A 23478-nucleotide genomic window follows, 5' to 3' on the forward strand; every position below is an offset into this window, starting at 1 on the left:
ATGAAATGGTCTTTCAGCAACACATTGAGCTTGGTTTGCTGCACAATAGATGCCTGATCCCCCCTTAGATTTAAAGGAATCATTCACTGTAGGAAAATGGCGCTCTATATAGTGTACTAAAACAAAGTACACTGTGCAGAGTCCAGTGGCTCCCCAGTTGGGTTACAGAGGCTAAAGTACATAACACAAACGCTCTCTTTTGTGGTAGTGTGGGCGAGCAGTAAGGCTTATCAGAGGGTAGTGTTAAGCATTTGTTGTTCTCACAGAGGCAACAAATGAGAGACACACTCAAAGAATAAATCAGAGACCAAATTAGAAAAATTATAGTATATATGTTTTGAAATTTGTTCAAAGGTAAGTACTTTCTTCTATATTTATTCTTACAAGTAGGCAAATGATTCAAACCTTTACGCACAATGCAATCCTATAGGAGGAAAACTCATAAATGCAATAAAGGTAGGTACAGTTGACTTTAGGGGTTCACCTTCTGGATTCAGAGTAGTAGGGGGCCAGGGTCCAAAGTACTACCAGCAGTTCTTTGCGACCTGCCCAGAGTCGACCGAGAGCCGGGTGCTTGTGAAGTTGGTAGCTGGGCGTGCTAAAGAGAAGGGGGTGGAGACACCTAAAAACAGGCTGCATAGGGGAACTTGAGAACAAGCCCGAAGGCTCCCAAATAGGGACTTAGATTGCAAGAGGTCTTGGAGCAAGGGAGCACAACCGGTTCGTCGGTACCCGGACTGGGCGGAGCAGGTGCATTGTTGTTAGGTCTGCGGAGCTGGATGCGCAAGGGACAGGGACAAACAGCTGGCAGGGGCAAAAATCAAAACAGCTTGACCACTTATGAAGTGGGTCTTAGTCATAGAGACATCCCTCGACAGCTGCTTGGTCGCTGCTGCTGTTGGATGCCGGGCATTTGTGCTGCAGAGCTCCGGTAGATACTGGTGTCTTCACACTCGGTGGGGAGACAAATCTGACCTTGCAGAGCACAAGTGCATCTCCCTGGGCATCTACGGTGTCGATTGGGGAGCTGCAAGGCAGTGGACCGGACTCTGCTTGTTGGTAGCTGCAGGGAAGTAGCTCCTCTACTGTTGACAGGATGCAGGCCGGGTTTCGTGCGAAAACTCCACAGCACTTCTGCTGTTTTGACCAGGCACTGACTCTTATTCAGCCCTCTCTTGATCCGTCGAATCCAAGTTTTTGGGTTCAGCGGTGCCACCTAAATACTCAATTTAGGGGCGATAAGGGGAGTGACAGGTAGTAGCCAATGGGTACCTACCTTTAGGGTGTCTACACCCTTTATACGACCACTTCCTGTGGGAAGTAGGCATAACCCCGACCCTAAAATGCTAATCCCGCCGAAAATAACATGGAGGAAATTGAAAAGTTGGGTCCACATCAGCTAGTCCACCTGAGGGGTGGTGCTGGCTTGAAGTGGGCAAACCTCCTTATCTTACTAATTTTCCCACCTGTCTAGCTGCCAAAAATGGGAGCAGGACAGGGGGGGGGGGGAATGGCCATCTCCACTATCTGGAGAGGCCCGAGGTTGCATAACAAAGGCAGCAGAGCCTTTGAAGCTTCCTACCCTGGAAGGCACATCCTGCTTGTCCTGGAGGGTCCTAGGTGCCCCAGGCTCTGATACCCATACCTTTTGCCCTGGTTGGAACTCCACCATGCCAGAGTTTGTAGTGCGCTCAGGGTGTGAAATATACAGTCATCAGTCTCGGTGTTCATGAAAATGCCGATATATTGGTTTCATGTGTTTTTGCGTGTCGAGAGTAAAACAAGTGCAAAACCAGCCTCCAGCTTGTGGGTTGAATGTGTGTTAGGTTTCAACATGTGGTTTTACTTACATCTTGCTAGTAGGGTGGAAAGTGAAATACAGTGTTGCATTTTTGGTTACAGAGAGATACCAGAACAATGTATGATTTAGCAGTTTTGGATATTAGTAAAAAATAAGCTATTGCCATACCAGCTGTCGATGGGAGTACTTACCTACGGTGGAGGAGTACCAACGGCGCCCTCAGGATACTGAGAGTGGACGAAGATCTGCAAAGGAAGAAGAGAGGAAAATTTTGAAATAGAAGAAAGACTGGCAAACTGGGAAAGAAGGAAAAATTAGAAGACAGGAAGAGCAATATAGAGGAAAGACTTGGAGAGGGAAAACCAACAAATGACTATAAAAGATTTTTTTAATGCTGACAATCTTTTACTCCAAGACGTGGGATGCAGGAGACCACCAATGAAGAATTGAATCATGGAGGAGGATACCCTTCAGCATAGGGAACATGATGAGCAGCTACAGCACGGATGGCAGCCAGGAGGAATCAAAACCAAGGAGCTGATGTTGGAGGAAGGACGGACACATAGCCAAGAAGCATAACTCAAAATACAGACAAATGACAGAGATGGAAACCTGCACTCCACCTGGTAACGCGGTGGTCCCGCAATGGTTCATTGGAGGACCGTGGCTAACCAGATGCGTGACAGGGGTAGTTCGCGAAGGAACAGGTGGGGAGGAGTACAGACATGGACGCTGGCGTGGAGCCCTTGGAGGACAACCGGGATGAAAAGATGACAATCATGCATATAATCCTAAAATCACCTGGGGTTCTTTTTTTTGCCAAGCAAGTCTTGATGGCCAAACTATGGGCCTTGCTCTTGTGATGGAGGGGCGAGGAAAAGAAAGTGGGAAGGAATAAGAAACAAAACACAAGAAAGGATAAAACAGACAAGAGAAAGTAAGAGAAAGAAATACAAGTGTTCCATAAAAAGCAGAACATAGCTGGAAAATATATAGTTGGGAAGTACAGTAAAAGATGAGAAGTTGAGAGGAATCGGGTATCCAATAATTTGAGATTTTTTTATTTTACCTGTGTTAAAAATGACACTTACATTTTTCTTTTTTTGGGGAGTTTTATATAGAGCGAACTAGACCCGAAGAGATCAGAGCGCTTTACATGAGCACCAGTTATATTACAGGGGGACACATTTATTTTTGTTAGGTAGGAAGATTAAGTGATTTGCCCAGAATTACAGAATGTTGAGCGTCCCTGCCGAGACTCGAACCCTGTTCCCCAGCTCCGAGGTCGACCGCCCTAGCTGTTAGGCCACATTCTCTCCCTTTAATTTGAGGACACTGGAGGTGGAGCCCCAGTCAGTCTCCTGCGCTAAGAAGGAGTCTGAAGGGCTTCAGCCTAAGGAAATTAGAATTTGAGCCTATACGATAAATCGAAAACAAAAAAACATTTAATTACTCAGAGAGCCTTGTAGTTGGCCTGTGCTACTAAACTACAAACATACATAACAGAGACTGAGAAATTAATATGCAGAGTCCCACAGGGATCGATCCCTCAGCCCCACCCTTTTCAACATAGGACATTACACCACTCGCCAACATCCTCAACGTCATCTCCTATTCCGATCACTCCCCGCTCATCCACTCCAAGAATGACAAAACAACCACCGGCAGAACCAACTTCTCCAACTGCATGACCATGGTAGCAGACTGGATGCAAACACACTCTGACAAGACGGAAGCACTGGTCTTCAGCAACAAGACCTCCCCAATGAACTCCACCAGGTGGTTGTCGGAGATAGGACACACTCTCACACCCACAGACCATGCAAGTAACTTAGGGATCACCTTAGATGGCAAGCTCAACACAACGGCTCTACTCAATGAAGTTTGCATCTCCTGCTTCCATGTCCAACGCTTGCTGCGAAAAAAATCTTCAAATGGTTGCTTCTAAACACTAGACAGACCATCACACAAGTATTCATCACCAGCAGGCTGGACTACATCAACATTCTCTATGCCAGTCTCCAAACAACTCCTACAAAGACTCCAGACCATCCAAAACACTGCTGCAAGACTCATATTTGACCTCCCATGCCGCACACACATCACAACACACCACAGAAAACTTCCCTGGCTCCCCATTCACAACCATAGCGAATTTAAACTTCTCACGCACACAAACAAAGCCCTACACAACACAGGACCAGAATACCTGAACAGCTGCATACACTTTCAGCAACCACCTAGACACCTATGCTCTCCCTCCCTCGCTCCACTTGCACATATTTGCCGATCCTGCAAAAGCAAAACTTGAGGTCGCTGATTCTGCTACATCGTATGCAAAACTTGGAACAACCTGCCTCGACACATCAGAGCCTCCTCTTCACTTCTTGAGTTCTGCAAGAAGCAGAAAACCTGGCTCTTTGTAGAAGTACCTTGGGGATCACAAACCTGCACACCTCCTCAATCGCCTGCATACCATCTCAGGTGATTAGTGCACTATACAAATTATTATAACTAAGGCTCCCTGTATTCCGTTTTTACTGATTTTTACAGATAAATACAGACAGAAAACCATTCATTTTCCTGTCTGTATTTATTTTTAAATGTGGATAAAAATGGATATTGGGATATTTTTCAGTGATTCTGAATGCTGTTAATCAGGATTGCCAGGCCATAAGCTGTGTGGATTGACAGATAAGGGAATTACAACAAGCATTTACAATGCAACGGTCTCGGCATTGTTAAAGTTAGAGCTATTGGCATTGCTCGTGACATTATTTTTGTTTGTTTTTAAAACATTTAAAGAAACGGCATTGTTATTTACAATGTCAATAGCTTAATCACTCTCAAAAGCGAGATTTATTATGCGAGCATTATTTGGGAAGTTTGGCAAATCCATAATTATGAGGAAAACGCTGCAGCATCGCAAAATGCCAGTGGCCCAGACTAATATGCATGATTAGTATGTGGATTCCATGCCCATTCCATCTTTGTCCTCTCTGCTGAAACTGCTGTCTGAAGTGTCAAATTTTATTAATACTAAACAAAAATCGCACTACCGTGCCAGGGCCAGACTTGGCGTTGATAATGATTGTTTGAAAAGGGAACTTTGAAAGGATACGAACTTGACCAATTCTGGTTTCAAAATATAAGAGAACACTGTAGAGGCATGCGTCTACCGACTGTTATATATAATTTGGGATATATTTCTTAATCTGTCGAGTTCAGCCACTGCATGATTATATTGTAGTCTCTTTTTGAAACTCATGAGCAGTAACATTGTCGTGGTGTCACTAGGGCTTCAAGTGGATGCTTTTTCAATATTATATACAAGCCACAGTTACTGCTAATTTATCTTATGCAACTAACAAGGATTGACAAAGCCAATAGTCCTAACTTGTTGTAGGTATCATGTTACTTGTTGTATCATTATGCCTGGATGCAATGACAAAAGAGACAGCAAAATACAAGTCGTATAGACCCCGCGCAACACCGCCCCCCACCCATTTGTTTGTATCCCACTTAAAGCCCTGGGTAGGATACTCAACAACAGGGCCGAACTGGAACCCCAAAGTAGGCCTGGGAATTATGTCGGACCAGCTGGAGGGTCATGGGGGAGGTTAACTGTGAAGCACTTTTGCTACAGGAAACGCCCGATGCCCGGGCAAGCCAGCCCGGCCCTGCTCAACAACCCCGTTCTCTCCCGCATTTACCTGTGATCAGGCGCGCAACACCAATTGAACTCAAAGGGCTTCAGGCCCCCCCCGTCGTGTGTGGCAGCCCGGCATGAGACCGCTTCCCGGGCAGACACAAAGCCGCGCCTGAGCAGTTCACAGGTCTTTAAAAAGACCATTTGCATGTTAATGAGGCCTCGCTGTTGCTTCACCCCTTCTAAGAACCCCCGCAGCTCCACTCTGCCTAGATTCAGCCCCCCCCACCCCCGAAATCAGCGCCACTCTGCCTACTGTTTAAAGATTCAGCGCCCCCCCCCCCCGAAATTTTCGCTTATCCACCCCCCCCCCCCCCCGAACATTAACTAGCAAGTGATTTCGCAGGTCGCTTTTTCACAAGCTCTGAACTTTGGCAGTGATGTTTCCCCTTGATAGAGAAGTTTCAGTTTCTGTATTTGGATTCCATGCCCATTCCTTCTTTGTCCTCTCTGCTGAAACTGCTGTCTGAAGTGTCACATTTTATTAATACTAAACAAAAATCGCACTACCGTGCCAGGGCCAGACTTGGCGTTGATAATGATTGTTTGAAAAGGGAACTTTGAAAGGATACGAACTTGCGAGTGCTTGCGGCCTGAAACAACAAGCGAAGTACCAGCAGCAACCCCAGAGGACCGAAGTTGCTGCGGGACCTGGAGAGCAAATTACCCGAGTCACCTCGAGGTGCAGGCATTCAACGCTGACTCTACAGCCTCGAACGGCCGAATGTAAAGCTATCGGCTGGGCCTGCCGATTCCGGACCCGGACTGCGGAGCTTGTCGGATCCGCACTGAAGTGCACTAGGGGACAGTGCGGGGACGTGCTGGTCCCGAGTCATGTAATAACCCGGACGGATTGGCCATTGCACTCGGAGGCTGTGGTGGAAGTACGCGGTTCGTCGCAAAATGGCAGACGAGCCATGGCTGTGATTGTCGACATAGGACGGCTTGACACAGCCGTAATCTTTGGTTATTTGCCTATGTGGGATCTCCGCAGGAGCACAAAGCGGGATAGTGTAAAACAAGCCCTGGGCACCGGAAGACACCACCGCAGCATCGCAAAATGCCAGTGGCCCAGACTCCAAATCTGTCGAGTTGGAGTGGTGAATGTTCCATGCCACATTTTGCCATCAAAATTCATTTCGACGCAAAACTAGAACCGGAAATGAGGCAAGACGCCGAGTTGTAGCACCACAACATAAAAGGAAGTTAAGGAGGTCGAAGTACTGTTTGCCAGAGCGGAGACCATAGTCCAAGCACGGTTCATTGTGGCAGAGAAACCAGAGTTCTATAAAATAAATGTTCGTGAGGGAGGGGGTGGTTTTCGTAAAACGTGCCTGGCGCTCGGTAAAACAGCTTGAATTGTGTAACGATGACCCGCGAGCCGAGAGAGCGTGCACAAATGTTGATGTGAGAGACTGAAGACATTGAGAGTTAAAATCTGCAAGCGACAATTACTTTTATTTTCTTTGCTACATAAATGATCGAATTTAATGGAGGGCACCGAAAGACACCACCGCCTTTCTCCGAGGCACAGCAGAAATGCCTCGGAGAAAGGGAGCGTCCTTTTCGGATTCGGGGGCGTGTTTTGCTGTTGTCTCCTCCCTGAGACTTCTCGCAAAAAACACGCCCCCGATCCGAAAAGGACGGGGCATAATCGGAGTGACTGACCTCTTCTCCAGTGGCTGGCCAGCATTTAAGAGGCCAGCCAATGGAGAACAGGAGAGAAGAGGGGCGGGTGCAAGCCCCTCTTCTCAAAGTCATTAAATCTCGCGAGCGAGACTGCGCAAGCGCAGCCTTCGCTAGCCGAGACCTAAAAAGAAAGGAATTTTAGTAAAGAGCCTTAGATTTGTACAACCATTATACTAAAATGTGCATGTTTCCCCATAAGTGCATTTAACATCTGAGTGTGTGTATATATATATATATATCATTGAAACCTGTCAGGCGTTCAGGCACGAGTGTACATTAACTGGTTAAATAAATACGGAAATATACACATTTTAGCTTAATTTTTTCAAAAAACATAAAATAAATATGGATAAATACAGGTAAAATTAGCAAAAAATAAATATGGATAAATACAGACGGAAATGACAAAAATATAAATACCATAAAACCGGGAGCCCTAATTAGAACATAACATAACCCACATTCCACACCCTCTTTTGTCCAAATATCCTCTGTTCTGTGAGCAGACAGTGTGTTTTTCCGTAAGTGTTAATGTGTTTAGGGGCGCCTTTGTTTCTCTCTGTCGGTGCATCTGGCTTTGTCTGTCTCTGTACCTATCTCAGACCCCTGGGGCTGTTATGGAAAGAGCACTCTAGGCGTTGGACTGGAGGCAAGTATTAGTGTTTGACCTTTTTGATGAAGGGGTGTTTGCGCCCTACATCCATCAGTGTGCATCTGCATCACGTCTCACGCCGCTCCCTTATGTCATTTTTAGGTTTCACCCAAGATTTCCTTGAGAGGTCTTTGGTTTGTTTCTTTTCTTGCCTCTCATGGGTCAGAGCTTGTCAGTTTCACTTTCCTCCTCATGTGTTTCTCCCTTCGATGGACCAGGGACAAACAACGGAATAATTGCTTTATTGGTGTCCTTCCACTGCTCGGGCTCGGATTCAGGTATTTTTTAAAATCCTAGCTCACAACCGTTGTTGCTTCTTTGTCGTTGTTGCTGGTCTGTTGTTGCTTGCACCAGCAGCCTCCTGCTGTTTTTGTTGGCCCCCCTGTGGTCTCGGATTGTCATTGCTTGTTACATTTTGGTTCCACTTACCATTTTATTTAATCTCTGAAGTGTGAACCAACCAGGCAAACCTAGAATCTTGGTTGGAGTGAAAAGCAAGTGGTCAGCTATAAGGGTCTTGCGTATTATTTTCTTTCTCTCTGCAGGCAGAAAAGCATGTGACCTCCTATACATACAGGAGACAGACACGAGCAAAGGTAGAACGGAAAAAGCATTTGCAATGCAATCGGTCTCGCCTTTGGGACGTTATATGTATTTAACTATACAGCACATTAGCCTGGGTGCTGAAACATCTACTGTTCTTTAACGTGGAGGGAAAGTAACACCAACCCGTGTGACACGCCAGATATACACATGGAGAGAAATATTGCCTTTCAGTGGGAAATGGTATAAGTCCAAAGCTCTGTTTTTAATATAAAATCAGGGCCTTCGGTGGTCATATCACTGAAAATACAAGATTTGAAAGAAATATTATTGTCTACGGGTGCTCGTGGAAGACAATTTATATGGACTGGAAACTAGAGAATGCCAAAGTGATTCTGGTATGTTACTGACCTCTGCTGGTCTTTTTCTATCCAGAAAGTTAAATAGAAAGACTTGCCAGAAAAAGAAGAAAAAAAAGTCTCTCAGCAGAAAGCAATTCTGGTATTTTACTGACCTCTGCTGGTCGTTTTCTATCAAGACAGTTAAATAAAGGCAGTTGAACAGAAAAAAATCTCTAAGTGGAAGAAGACAAATTCTAGGGCTGATCTCCAGAGCCTACAAAGTAAATACACATATAAGAATATAATAAATATATACTAAAGTATATACAAGAGGTCTCGAATGCTCGACCTAAAAAGCAACTTTACACCCACATGTCACTGTAGCCCTGAATCACAATGCAGACCAGGGGTAGTGGGAGAAATCTGAAAATGGCGGGGGACAGAAAAAACCAAGGTGAAATCCAGTGAGTAAGCAAACAAAACATGCAACCCCCAACTCCTAAAAGAAGGTTTAGCTGGGGTGGGGAGAATTCTGCAACGAAAATTCCATTGTGAGACCATGTATCCAACAAGCATTGGCATAGCCAATAGGTCTCGCCTTTAGGACCTTATAAGTGTTTAGCCATGCAACACTTGATGTTGTTGTACCAAGGCTATTGTGCTGCATAACTAATTACTTACAAGGTACCAAAAGCGAGACCTATTGGCTATGCCAATGCTTGTTTCCATTCGTTACTGTTTTCACAGCCTTCTCTTCTTCTGTCTTTTCCCCTTTTCTGTCGTTCTCTAGATTTCTCCAGGTCCTGGTCTAAAGTCACGGTCCCCAAAAAAAGGCATTGTTATTACAACGCCAATAACTTTAACTCGCACAAATTTAAGACCTATTGGCATGGCCAATGCTTGTTAAAACACATTGTTAATCTTTATGCAGGATTTCAAATGCGCTCATGTGTTTTGGCTAAATCGTCACGCAAACTATGGGACTAGTTACAGCTGACACCCGAGCACGTTAAAAATGGAAAGCAATGTGCAAGTAAATATAACGTGCCCTGATAATGCGCAGCTGCTGTCTGAAGTCCCTCAACTCCACCCACGAGAAGGTATGCAAGTAAGAGTCCCAGCGTTACTCACTGCAGCGTATGTCGTCATTGTCCTCTGGGCTGTTACTCTTTCCTTGACCTCCTGTAAACCTCCGTTGAGTACGCGACGGCCTGCAGGTCAGCCTGGGATGCTATGCGAACACCGGGCGCGCACTCGCACAGCACACGGAATGGCGTTGTCTGGCAAAACCGGCTGCTGACAGGCCACATGAAACCAGTTCAACACCCCTCCCCCCCCAAGAGAGGAACTCCAAAGCAGAAGGAAGCTACACAAAGCTTTGTTTACTACAAAGCGAAGGGGGGGGCGCAGGACGAGGGAGGGGAAGGAAAGCGTGGCCTGCAAAGATTGAGATTCTAGACTCTCTCAGACAGAAGCCACGGGTGGATGCCCTGAAGGAGCTTCTAGCAATGAAATGCACATAGAATCATACAGTTTTTCCATTCTGCAAACCACAGAAAACACAAAAAAGCTAATCTATGATGGTCTTCTAATGACCGTGGATTTTAGTTAATGCGTAGTTCTGCCATCGCGGTCTCGCCCGTCACAGCAAAAAACAAGTAATGTTAATAAACAAAGATAGCTTACCTTAGATGTTCGGAAATCGCTCTGTACATCCCAGCAAGAGACACGAATAAACACGAGAACGTCCCTGTAAAACAAAACAAAAAAAACACGCCCACCAGTGTAAAAGGGACAGGGCTTAAAAAAAGAGAAAGAAGCGAAAAGACACACCCCCGAATCCGAAAAAAACGGGGCTTGAATTGACAGACAAAGCTCTTCTCCAATGGCTGACCAGCATTTAAGAGGCCAGCCAATGGAGAAGAGGGGCGGATTCAAGCCCCACTACGGGAAAGCATAAAATCTCGCCAGCGAGACTGCGCAAGCGCAGCCTTCGCTAGCCGAGACCTAAAAAGGAGTCTATATCCATCCAGGATAAGAATTAAGCAAGCACTACATGCCCTGCAAAGGTCTGCTTAGTGCGTGTTCTCAAACGAGGCCTGTAATACAATGGAAACAGTACATTTTAGCTTATGCCACAACAGTTTCACAATGAGTTGCACTAATTTCATTATAACATTAAACCAGTTGCAGCTTTCCAGAAGGTGGCGATGTTGCATTACACTACTTCAGAACACCTGCATTATATCAATCCAGTCACTGGAAGTGCTACTGGCATCATTTAGTGTCCAAAATGCTCACTGATGTGTTTTCTTAAGACGTCTGAAGCATTTAGTGGAGGTTTCCGATATCCATGAATGTTGCGCCACAACAAGTCAAAGCGGGCCGTCTGTCATCTGTTAAATATTGAACAGGGACTGCAGCAAAACAGATGCTGCTCACTGCCCAAGTTACACAGGGTCTGACTGCACCATGCCAAGGAAATCACTGAATTTCATCGGCATGATTGGGTCACTCCTGCAGCACCGCTCTCTCGACAATCAGTAAAGCAAAAAGATAAGAACTATCAGAAAGAATTCCATACAAGCACAATGGTCGTCCCATAATTACCTGGCTGCCTGAAGATGCTCTGATGGATGGGTGTATAACCTGTAAGAACAAATGGAAAACAATTCAGACCTCAAAATCAGAAGGGCGCAGTCCCAGCACCCAAACGCAAAAGCTGCCACTCCTGTAAAACTGTTTATGAGCACCCATGATGTAGATAACGAAAGATTGTACCCGCCCCAAGAGTGGTACCATCTCATGTGTGGGCCCTTCCTATACTCACATCCAAGAGAGAACAAGCCAAAACTGGTAGGTATCCACCTGCAGGCATGAGCGCATCTTGTCTCTCACTTTTCCCTACACTGGTGCACAGACGAAGCTGCACACTTGCTCTGGCGTGGCTTGAGCAGACTCTGCATACAGACTCTGCATACAGGTAGAACACCACACCAAATGCCACACAAACTATACGTCACTCACACAGTTTGTACCCATTCAAACACTGGCACCCGAAGCGAAAGTGACTAATTTCTCACCCATTTTCGCATCAAATCCAAGTTGCAATGGCAAACAATATAACTGTGTCCTCATGTCCATCAATACACTACCCATATATACTTGAGGAAGTTCAATCCATAGCACACTGTAGTGTTGAAGAAAGAATGTTGGGAAGATAGAATGTTATGAAGGGATAACATCAGAGGAAGGGAATCTGTGAGACAGAGACAGGCGGTGGATGTACCGACTGGACAGCTGGGGATGTGAACAGATTCTACTAGTAAAGAAGAGTGTTAAAGGAAAATTTGTGAATGTCATCTTTACATTGATGACGAGGATGACATTTGTAACCACAGATGCTAGTAACGTGGGAATTGGCGGTGTTATCCCAAGTTAAGGATGGAGAAGAGTACATGGTGGGTTTTGCATCTAGAAGGTTACAAGCGGCAGAAACAATATATTCTGTCATTGAAAGGGAAGCCTTAGCTTTTTGTTGGGGAATAAATCATTTCAGATTTTATGTTTGGAGTTTGCCTTTTAGAGTAAGAACAGATCATAAACCACTAACGATGAGCCCTATTAGCGAGAATCCCATAGACCCACAATGGTCATCCCATAATTGTCTGGCTGCTCGATAATGCTCTGAGGGAGGTTACGTATTAAAAGTGTAATAACGGATGGAAGAAATCCAGACCTCAAAATCAGAAGGATGGAGTCCCAACACCCAAATGCAGAAGCTGCCACTCCTGTAAAACTGTTTATGAGCACCCATGCTGTGGATAATGAAAGATTGTACCCGCCCCAAGAGTGGTACCATCTCATGTGTGGGCACATCCTGTGCTCACATCCAACAGAGACCAAGCCAAAACTGGTAGGTATCCACCTGCAGGCATGAGCACATCTTCTCTCTTGAGTTCAGCACTGCGGATGACCTTACCTGTGCTGCACATGTGTAATGCACCCCCTGGATCCAGGGTCAAGGATCCAGGGTCAAGAGGCACAGGAGTGAGTGAGGGGGTTCATATGTATAATAGCAGCTCAGCGTTTAGGCATCTACATCACTAGTTTCAGGGAGCCAATAAACAACAAAATTTGCCGGGATCCATGAGAGGTTGGATCCAGCGCTTGCTTTAAGTCTCCTCCAAGCAGCGTGCATCCGAATTGATCCAGTACCACACGTCACAGTGTGTCTCCCATAGAGGTCATGCTCGTGTCCAACATGTGTTTGCTGTGCAGCGTGGCAGCATAAACAATGTACCACAGAAGTGAGACTCAAAGTGCACTTTCCCAGGACACCATAGCAAAGCTGCCAAGTATTCAGATTGCTTATGTGTGACATTTCCATGGTTTCAGGGCACTTTTGAGTGACACTCAACTGCCAATGTGTGACACTTAGAGTGACATTTTCTCCTGAGTTAAACCAAGTAATGAAGTTCATGGAAACAGATACATATCAGAAACTACACCCTTTGGAAGAATAAAAAAGCTCTAAAACTATATTGAAACTGCTGCAAACCCCTGGCAAGAGAAGCTTAATGCTTGCTTTATAACACTAAATGTATGGACGCATTGTGGTAGCTTACACTTTAATACAATTTTAAAACAAACATACTTATCGTGCTTTCAGTCACAGGCTACGACCATGTAGCACTATAATACAGAAGTCGCTATACCCCACTGGACCTATCTGGACTCAACTCTGGTTAAACACAATATCTCTGCAGTGATTGCATTAACCAATTGATGTTTTATAAACGGTAACTTTAAAGAATGAATTTTCCATTAATTTCTTTAACGTATGATTTATCATCTTTCATTTAGTTGTGTGGTATTTTGCATTAGACCAACAAAATAATTATAGAATATTTTGTCCTTGTTTCTGTCTGGTTGTAACACGTAGACTGCATTGCTCAAGCAGTCAGCACTCAAGCCCATTTATGCCTAATGACTGCTGCAGTTTCAATTTTCACTAGATAGTCAAGGCTAGCTTCAGTGAGGGTATCTGAGCAGCATATTTCATGGGGGACTGCAGCTTGGCTTTTACCTGCATGGAGCCGGAAATTGCCAAACATCAATCAAGGCAATTAAGACAGAAATACCATTCATTCTCTGTGTGAAATAAGTTAAACCCGGGGATTTTTTTGCGTCTCATTCTAAAATATTAATTAAGGAAAACAGGTCAGCCATAGAATCCCCATATGCTCTGAAGCAGCAGTCTCCAACCTTTTCTGGAGTGAGAGTTACTTCTGCTCAAGGAACGTGCTCCTGAGCTACTTGCAAATTTTGGTACTATAAAATATTGACAACATGAGTAAACGTTCCACTACTACCACCCTTAGGAGGATTATCAGTAGTGACCCCCAAGCATCCCAGGCGAGGTTACCAGCAGAAATACCAGGAAAATGTTAGCAATATTAAATGGTGTCATGGAACTAACGAAGTAACATTCAAATCATCATGTGCCCTCTGGCAGAAAGGACACACGCAGCATTAAGTCTCACCAACTCAAGTTGAATTATCATCCAACTTTAAATTTGTTTTGGGATCGCAACTTTTTGTTTTCGTCAGTATATCATTTTCCGAAAATGTACATAACGCTCAACATTGGACGAGAGCCTCAATTATGCCATGGCTGGACACTATAATGGCCAGAATGCCCACCTTATATCAGTCATGGACATTATAATGTGAGGGCTGGCACCCGTCATGTCATGGGTGGCAAAAAGTAGCCCAGCTATGTCAATGATGGCTTCCAGTATGCCATGACTAGACCACAAATGCTCACAATAGTCAAGGATGACCATTAGTGTTCCATTGGTACCATTATGCCATGCAAGGGCACAATCGTGCCAGAAATAAAACCCTTATGATGGAGTCTAGCATATACATTTAGAGGTCCTTACACCAGGCACAGTTTCCAGGAAGCAATATTGTTTATTAGGGAGGGACACAATGTCAAACAGTTACACATAAATTAATGCAGCAAGTGGCTCTTAAATTTCTCTGCTCTGGGTTCATATTCTGCTCACCTCTATTCTTGTGCTGATAATGCACCCAACTAACACACTTCCACTCTGGCTCCTGCAGTCTCACTTCCGTGGGTCAGCACTGGTTACTGATCATTCTACAGTTGCCACTCTTTTTTCATGGTCCATTATTAACACACATGGTTCGACTAAGAGCAGGGTCTACAACATGGCCAATCTCCTTGTGACTTGATTGGATGGAGAATGGATACAGATAGTCATGTGGAACACCCCTACAGGCTGACAAAGTATGTGTTTGAGTGTTATCAAAAGGCCCTGTCATTCTTAGGGCCTTGCGAGTAGCAGTGCTGTCTTCTTTAATATGCACAGACCCTTTGAGTGAGGGACTGGCCTTAGCTTCCCACCTGAGAGGTGCTTTGTGGGTGCTGGTGAGCTACCCCCCCAAAGACTGTAGCAAGGTAAAATGGGCTGGTTTGCACTTTCAACAAATAGCCTGCATTTTAACTGATGAATTGTCAAGTGTGTCGAAAAGGGTACAGCTAATTAATTGTTAGCTTGAAAATCTCAAGTGTTTGATTCTCTCTAGGATGCTGAAGGCAGAACCAGGCTTATAATATTTCAACTTCCACGCACATACCTTGACCTCCTCAGTAGCTTCATAATTGGGGCTCAGTGAGTGACTTTTTTAAAATTCTTGCTTTGACTTTCTGCAGATCCAGCATTATATGCTCTTGTCCTGTTCACAGAGCGGCCTGAATCTCTCTTTGCTTCTTGCGCAAAATGTCATTCTGGGACAGGTAAAGCTGAAGATCTTTCAGCAATGTTCATGGGCTGGATATTTTATTCATTTGCAACATTTCGCTATTATGAGGACAGGGAAGGTCTTTATTTCTTTCCTCCCAGCACGTTGTGATGATGCAGGAGCAGCAAAAGACTGTCCACAAAGAGGTGGTTCATCTTCTCTGAGATCCCCGTGACATTTGCCCACTTTACCAATGCTTTAAAACATTACTGGCTGCTTCTCAGGGCTCTGGGAGCGCCATGGTGCAGAGTTCAGAAGTGGGAGCCACTAGCACGCCTTCGCAGAGCTTCTCTGCTTCTTACCACAAAGAGATGAAGCAATCTGGTGTCCCTGTGTACAGTGGACTAGACTGAAAGTTAACACCACACAGCAAACCAAGTAAGGACAGAGAGAGCAGGCGCAAGCTGGACAGCGCAGCTTCAGAGGGGCTTTAAAGGGCTTTAAAGTTAGCTGAGGTTTCCACATCCTCCTCTGATGGTTGGGGGCAGCAAGGAAAGAACAAAACTGCCACCTACCATCCTTCTCTTTGTACTGGGTGCAGCCAGGGGCCAACAAGACACTTTGGCCAAAGAAGGGAAGGCGCCTTGCCTGAAAACAACAGGCAAGGTGCTGCCCCCGATCGAATGTTTGAGGGCACTGGTCAGGCTTGTATTAGTTATTTACCACGACCTGGCCCTGAGGCGAGGCTGGAGTGAGAGCAGGGCTCGGCTAAGGTGCCCGGTACCAGCCAAGGCACAAAAGTAAAGTACAGTGTTGTTGCTCCTGCGCCTGATTGAGATAATAGCAGCCACAGTATCATTTTGAAACAGCAGGCACATGCAGCGCACATGCTCACTGCGCAGCTCTTTATTGTCACGTCCTAGTATTAAAATGCGTGACCAAAGCATTTTATAGTAGCGATGTGGATACGACACTTAAATGCGTTGGTCTAACCCCTGTTGCACGGTACTTGCCAGGGCTGCCATAGCAACATCTGAGTGAGTTCACCCAGGCCCAGCAAACAGGTTATTAAATTGTGAATTGCCTAGAAGGCAGTCTGATGCAGCACACAGTAGGCAGGGCGCACAAGCTGTTTTTATGACACCATAGCGCTTACTTGATCCCCACATGGTGTAAGAGCTCTGAAAACGTGTGACATATGCATTTTAGTGCAGTGATGTGGACACCAGCACTAAAATGTGTTAGCCTAACTCCTAAAATGTCACACCTAAGATGTTAAAATGTCACATATAAGCAAACTGAAAACTTGGCAGCTATGAACCCCTGATGCGTGGTACTTGGCAGGGCCCGGAGGGTCAGGATGGAAGATACGCAGCAACTGAAGCAGGACGGGGGCCCAAATCAGCTCTTCGGACTACAGCAGCCCCTTCCCTCCACCCTGAGGAGGGCTGGTGGGCTCACTCTCTTCTCCCAAGCACCTCCTCATTGAGTCCAAGTTGAGAGAGGGGGGCTCTCTGGGCCGAGATTAGGACCAAGGAGGAGGACAGGAGGGGGGCACAGGGAGAGGTGGGGAGAGACGTGGTGGGGGGGGGGGGGGCAGAGGAGAGGTTGCACAGGAGAGGTGGGAGAGGCTGCACAGGAGAGGGGTGAAGAGGAGAGGCGGCACAGGAGAGGTGAAAGAGGCTGCACATGAGTGGGGTGAAGGGGGAGATGCTGCACAGGAGTGGTGGGAAGGGGAGGAGAGGCTGCACAGCAGAGGTGGGAAGGGGAGAGGCTGCACAGGAGAGGAGGGGTGAAGTGGGCCGCAGGCGGGGAGAGGCCATAGCTTGAAGTGGGGAGTGGAGAGTTGGGGAGGGGATGTGGTCCGTAGGCTAGACTGCAGACTTTGGTGCTGGAAACCAGGGTTCGAGCCCCGGGGTCGCGTCCACATCCTGTGATTCTGGGCAAATCATGTACTCTCCCCGTGCCTGAATGTGTAATGTAAATACGGTGCTTATGTAAAACGGGTCGAGTTCGCGCTATATAAATATTTTTAAAAAAAGAGTTAAGGTTGTCCAGAAGCGGGGAGGGGAGAGGTCAACACGAAGACTCCTACCCGCGCAGACACCTGCTCAGAGCCCTCTCTCCCTCGGCCTGGGACGGTGAAGATGACAATCTGAGGCCGGGGGTGATGTCTGGGGTCAGAGGGTGAAGGTCACCGCACAGACAGAGGATCCTTCCACCCCTACAGCTGCTGGAGGAGGAGGCCGGAAGTGACTGCATTCACTGCTGGTGCTGTCGCTGACCCGGAAGTGGAAATCGTGCCTGCTAGTCTGAGAGTAATTAAAAGAGACAACGGACTAAGGAAGTAACACTCTTCCTCTATGGGAGAGGCTGCACAAGAGAGGTGGGAAGGGGAAAGGCTGCACAGGAGAGGTGGGAAGAGGAGAGGCTGCACAGGAGAGGTGGGAAGGGGAGAGGCTGCACAGGAGAGGTGGGAGGGGTGAGACTGCACTGGAGGGGAGAGGAGGAGAGGTGGGGAGAGGAGGAGAGGTGTGGGAGAGGAGGAGAGGTGGGACGGGGAGAAGCTACACAGTGGACGCAGGCGGGGAGGGGCCACAGCTTGAAGTGGGGGAGTGGAGAGTTCAAAATTTGCGAACATACGTGACAAGAATTTTCGATTCTATCAAGGACAAGCAGGCGAGGATTATGCTTTCTCATTTCTTTATTAGAAATGCTCAGCAGCCAATTAGAAAACAGTAAGTAGAGAAACAAGCATTTGCAATGCAATCGGTCTCGCATTTGTTGCAGTTGGAGCTATTGGCATTGTAAATGGCAGTGCTTTTTATCAAAGTTTTTGTTTGCAGTGGAGTGATTATTTAAAAATTACACACTATACCATATTATAAGCTATTCTAGCCACTGTACAGTAAAGCTATGGCTATTTTAACGTAAAGGAGTGTGAATGGATGAATAAAAATACAAAAAACAGGATCTAAAAATTTACGATGGAATGTATAGCAAGGGACAGGGACTACCGATCACAACAAATATTCTTGAAGTGATTGGGGCATCATATGCAATAAAAAAATCGGTAGTACGGGGTGTCAGCGACGCTTGTGCAAATGTTGTTCAGCTGGTGAAGTGGTCAGCTCTGTTTGCAGATGCAAAGTGGTGAAAGGTGACGTATTCAGCTCTGTTTGCAGGCACAAAGGGATGAATGGTGAAGTGGTCACTCTCTTCAGCGGTGAACATGCTCTTTACTGTTGCTCATGGGCATCAAAAGACTGCCAGGTCTAAGGCATTCCAGAGACCTTATATGATGGCTGGGGTTTGTAAATGAACCTACATTAAACACCACTAAGAGATGAAGCGATTTCTGCAACATCACATAATTTTTCTCCAAAATGTGTTTTTTCAGTTTTACTTTTTGGATTCCTGGGATGCTCTGGCATAAGATTCCCGGTTCCACCGTGATTCATTTGGTACAGTAAATAAACACAATAACCAAAAATACTCTCAAACCGCAGTTTAACGGAGACGTGGTTTTCTGTGTAACAGACAAACGCCTGACCATGGTCCCAGCAGGGGCACGTGCCACCTAATCTAGAGACACTTCTCTCACAGGAGTTGTGCCAACTCATCTGCAGCCAAAGCTATGGGTCACGGGAAAATGGGATGGAGAGTAAGGGGGGTACAGGGAGAGAGAGAAAGGGGGCACAGGGAGAGAGAAATGGGGGCATGGAGAGAAATGTCAGACCGAGAGAGAACGGGGGAAGAGAGGCTGGAAGGGTGAAAACGAAAGGGAGAGAGGGCACTAGTGAGGGGGGTACCGGAAGGGGAAGGAGGTGGACAGGTGATATACATTTTAAAAAGCAGGTATTTGGCAGTAGGTGATGACTGCTGGCAAGGACCAACACCCGGAAAGGAGGTTTGACATCCGAGCCCCCACTATTATAATGTGAAACTATCATGCAACTACAATATCACAAAAAGGTGCTAGTTTTCCACAGACACATGACCCGCCTGATGTACACACTACAAGATTCTTATAAGTCCCAAGAACATAAAGACAAATTCATCTGGCACATTTGAAAAAAATTATACTTTTCAAATAGCCCTCCGTATTAAATTTGCTCCATTTCTACGCTCGGTTAACAGATATAACTACTAACCAATCAATGGTATTCAATTGATCCACCTCGGAAGAATGAAGGCTGAGGCAGAGTTGCCGGGAGTGTAACCTCTGCCCCTTACAAGTGTACGTCTCACTGAGCCCTTCTGCCGGTATTGTTTTGGACAGCTGGTTACAATTCGATCAGTTGAGCCCCTTATGTGTAGCCTTTAAACAGAAACACAGCAAAGCCCGCTTTTGTATTCGCCAGATAACTAGGAAAACCAGCTATACACTAGGCGCGAGCAGCAACCGGAGTCACAGAGATAGAGAGACCAGCCTTGGCTCCGCCGGTTATGAATAACTTAACATCCACGTACCTACCAAACATGAATGTGTCCTTCTATAATGGATGTGGTATACATGTAAACTGCTCCAATACCTACGGATTGAGTTTGCGCTAAATAAAAAAAACTAAAAAATAAATATAAACACTTAACAGATCTGTTCCAGGTCAGGCAGCGGAGTCATAGTTCGCCCGACCCTTGTGAAGACAGAGCAGCCGTCCCTGAAAATCAGCAGGGCAAGGGCGAGGATGTGGTCCGTCGGCTAAACTGCCGACTTTGGTGCTGGAAACCAGAGTTTGAGCCCCGAGGTCGTATCAACATCCTGTGATTCTGGGCAAATCACTTAATCTCCCCGTGCCTGAATGTGTAATGTAAATACGGTGCTCGTGTAAAGCGCTCCAATAAACTTCGGGTCGAGTTCGTGCTATATATATATGCACAAAAAAAACAAGTGCAAAGGCAAGTAACAGTACAAGGACATGTCGCCAACTAGTCACATGCACTCATAACCACACCTACAGGCGACGCAACAGCACAGTGAACTCACCCGCCCAACACCGGACATTTTGCAACTTGCTTTTATATGGTGTACGCATAATTATACATTTGCCACACTTGCCTCATACCATCATCTCCTGCATATTTTTCCTTTTCTCGCATAATTTAGCCAACCCTGCCAGTTATACTAACAGTTCACAGAACTTACCCCAGTAAAACACGCGTCTTCAAATAGGTCGTGTCTCCAATGAATGTCGCTGATTCTCCTTCTTTGAAAATGTTCAGTGCTGCACGTTTAAATAGAGCATTGGATGCACGAAAGATATCACTAATAGCACTAAGTAAACAAAGTAATTGCTAAAAATTTCCTAAAACATGCCGCCCTAATTATTGCTTGCCATGCAGCTTTTATGACTAATGAAGGCGTGGCGGTGGCGCGAGTAATACGCCTGCTCCCGATCACAACACAGAAAGTGAGAATTATCACAGCATGAGACCCCACAGTAATCATTAGCACTGCATGCCGACAGGCGCCCCAGGCTGCTGGAGCACTCAACTATAATTAATGCGCAGCACGCCTCCGGAGACGAGCACTCAACTGGAATTAACGCGCACAAGCTGTTCCACTGTGAAGTGCGTTCACAGACCAGAATCGGCTCGTGCCCAGACCAGAATTGGCGCAGCACGTCTTCCGGAGACGAGCACTCAACTGGAATTAACGCGCACAAGCTGTTCCACTGTGAAGCGCGTTCACAGACCAGAATCGGCTCGTGCCCAGACCAGAATCGGCTCGTGCCCAGGTCTGTCTCCCTTGGGAGTAAACACGGCAACAATAGTCTCGTTGGCGGCAGCGCTTCGCGCTGCAAACGCCAGCGAGACCTAAAAACCACAGTACCCATGAACACCAGGGTATCACGTGACCAACCATAGAGACCATAATATAAAAGGTCATGTGGAAAGTATCATATCCTCTTTCTTTGGTGAGGAAACAGTTCAAGTTAACACAGGAAGTCCAAGAAAACGTTGAACATCAGTGGTAGAAAACCCTCAGCAACAGCAGAATTCCACTTCGAAGAACACAGGACTCGGAAGCAGTAGATAATTGGAAACAGAAGGGCTTCGAAAACCGGATAAACCAGAAGGAACCGCAACACCGTTACTTCGGATCAGAACCTGAAAAGAGACATACAGCCGTAATACACACCCAGTATATAGAATGAAGTCATAAATAGGGGGGGGGGTGGGTAGAGAAAATAGTTTATTGCATTAAACAATAGTCATATGCATAAAACAACAATATAAATGCATAACGTGCAAAACAATAATCACGGGTGGGATAATCCTCGCCTCCTTGTCCTTAATAGAATTGAAAATTCTTGTCATGTATGTTCGCAAATTTTGAATTCTATGTCAGGACAGGAGGCTCCGATTATGCTTGTTCAAAGCTGATCCACCACCACAGAAGCAATATCATCAATTGGTTTGTAATAGAAAGTTTTAAACACTGAATCAGAAGACCAATCTGCGGTCTTCATGATGTCAAATAAAGTAACACCCATGGAAAATGCCTTAGAAGCCATAGCCTCACGTGCCGAATGAGCACCAAAAATGGAAACATCAATGCCAGCTTCAGACATGAGCCATCTGACCCAGCGAGCTAAAGTAGCTCGGGTAACAGGGCGAAAAGGCTTCTGCAAAGCAATCAACAGTTGACCATGCATATCTGAACGAAAGGGGCAGTACATACCTCATAATCTTTGACACATTGAACAACACAAAGGTTGGGATGATTGGGAAAAGAAGGATAGGTAATCTCGGAAGTATGAGTCTTGGTACGTTTGGAAAGGCGAAATGTGACACCCTCAGGTGTAAAACTGCGACCTGCCAAGTCCAAAGCACGAACATCAGACACCCGTTTGCAAGAAACAAGGCATAGCAACATGGTCAGCTTGGCTGACAGTTGCTTACGGGAAAGTAAAGAATTGGAAGGCCAGGCTTCCAAAAACTTCAAAACAATGGAAACATCCCATAAAGACACGTACTTAGGACTAGGAGGTATCGCCAGGCGAATACCCTTAAGCAATTTGGCAATCAGAGGATGCTCACCCGCAGGTTTACCCTCAATTGGAATGTGAGCTGCCGAAATGGCAGAACGAAAGTTGTTGACAGTGCGGTAAGCCAAACCGGAGGAAGCAAGAGACGCAAGAAAATTAATGATCAAAGAGATATCCGCTGAAGAGGGATCAGCCTCCTTTGAACACACCAGTCACACCATCGCTTCCATGACCCTCGGTATCGTTTATGAGTATTGGGAGACCAGGCGTCACTGATAAATTTGGAAGCGTCATGTGAAAGGCCTGGGAGCGACCAGCGATCCCCGAAATTCGCCACGCTAGCAGAAGGAGATTGCCTGAAAGAATCAGGGGATGCGGATTGCCGAGAGGATCCAGCAACAGGTTCCATTTCTGGGGAAGAAGGAGAGGCACTGCACAACACATCTCCAGGAGAACCGGGAACCACGCCTGAGCTCTCCACAGAGGAGCAATCAGAATTAAGTCTGTCTGAAATCGTTTCGTGGAAGCCAAGACCCTGGGAATCATCATGAACGCGGGAAAGGCATAGCACAGAACCGACGGCCAAGTCTGTAGAAACGCATCTGTGGCCAGGGCCTTCGGATACGGCCTCCAGCTGAAAAACAGAGGAAGTTGAGTGTTCAGGCGAGAGGCGAACAGGTCTAAGTGGCATTGACCCCAGATCCGGAGGAGAGAGCGGAAAATGCGGGGATGAAGCCGCCAATCGCTGAAGTCCCGAAGGTGGCGTGAATTCCAGTTTGCATTCTGGTTTTGGCGACCGGGGAGATATTCGGCAATAACAGTGATCTTCTGTTGCAGACAAAAGTGCTAAAAATCTTTGGCGATCTCCGCCAATAATCTGGATTTTGTTCCCCCTAACTTGTTGACATACCGGACCACCGAAATATTGTCCATGCGGAGAAGGATGCAACAATTGGAACGAAGAGGAGAGAAACATC

The 23478-nt window shown here is 46.1% G+C and overlaps 1 protein-coding gene across 6 annotated transcripts in view; it reads right to left on the bottom strand.

The window, feature by feature from the left end:
• Nucleotides 1-17794, bottom strand: part of LOC146799971 (uncharacterized) — a 104098-nt gene extending 86304 nt beyond the window's left edge. For 3 of the 6 annotated variants that reach the window (XR_014967608.1, XM_085620907.1, XM_085620909.1), the window contains exons 1-4: nt 17605-17794; nt 11346-11384; nt 10422-10485; nt 1993-2046 (exon numbers count right to left, since the gene is read on the bottom strand). Coding sequence is in view for 3 of the 6 variants with exons in the window: in XM_085620909.1 (XP_085477035.1) it covers nt 1993-2046; nt 10422-10485; nt 11346-11384; nt 17605-17771 (324 nt within the window). In the remaining 3 variants the exon portion in view is untranslated. The remainder of the gene's footprint in view (nt 1-1992; nt 2047-10421; nt 10486-11345; nt 11385-17604) is intronic. The other 3 variants (XR_014967609.1, XM_085620910.1, XM_085620908.1) reach the window with 1 other exon arrangement.
• Nucleotides 17795-23478: the final 5684 nt, after the last annotated feature.

Source organism: Triturus cristatus, chromosome 8 (assembly GCF_964204655.1).
Source record: "Triturus cristatus chromosome 8, aTriCri1.1, whole genome shotgun sequence".
NCBI lineage: Eukaryota > Metazoa > Chordata > Amphibia > Caudata > Salamandridae > Triturus > Triturus cristatus.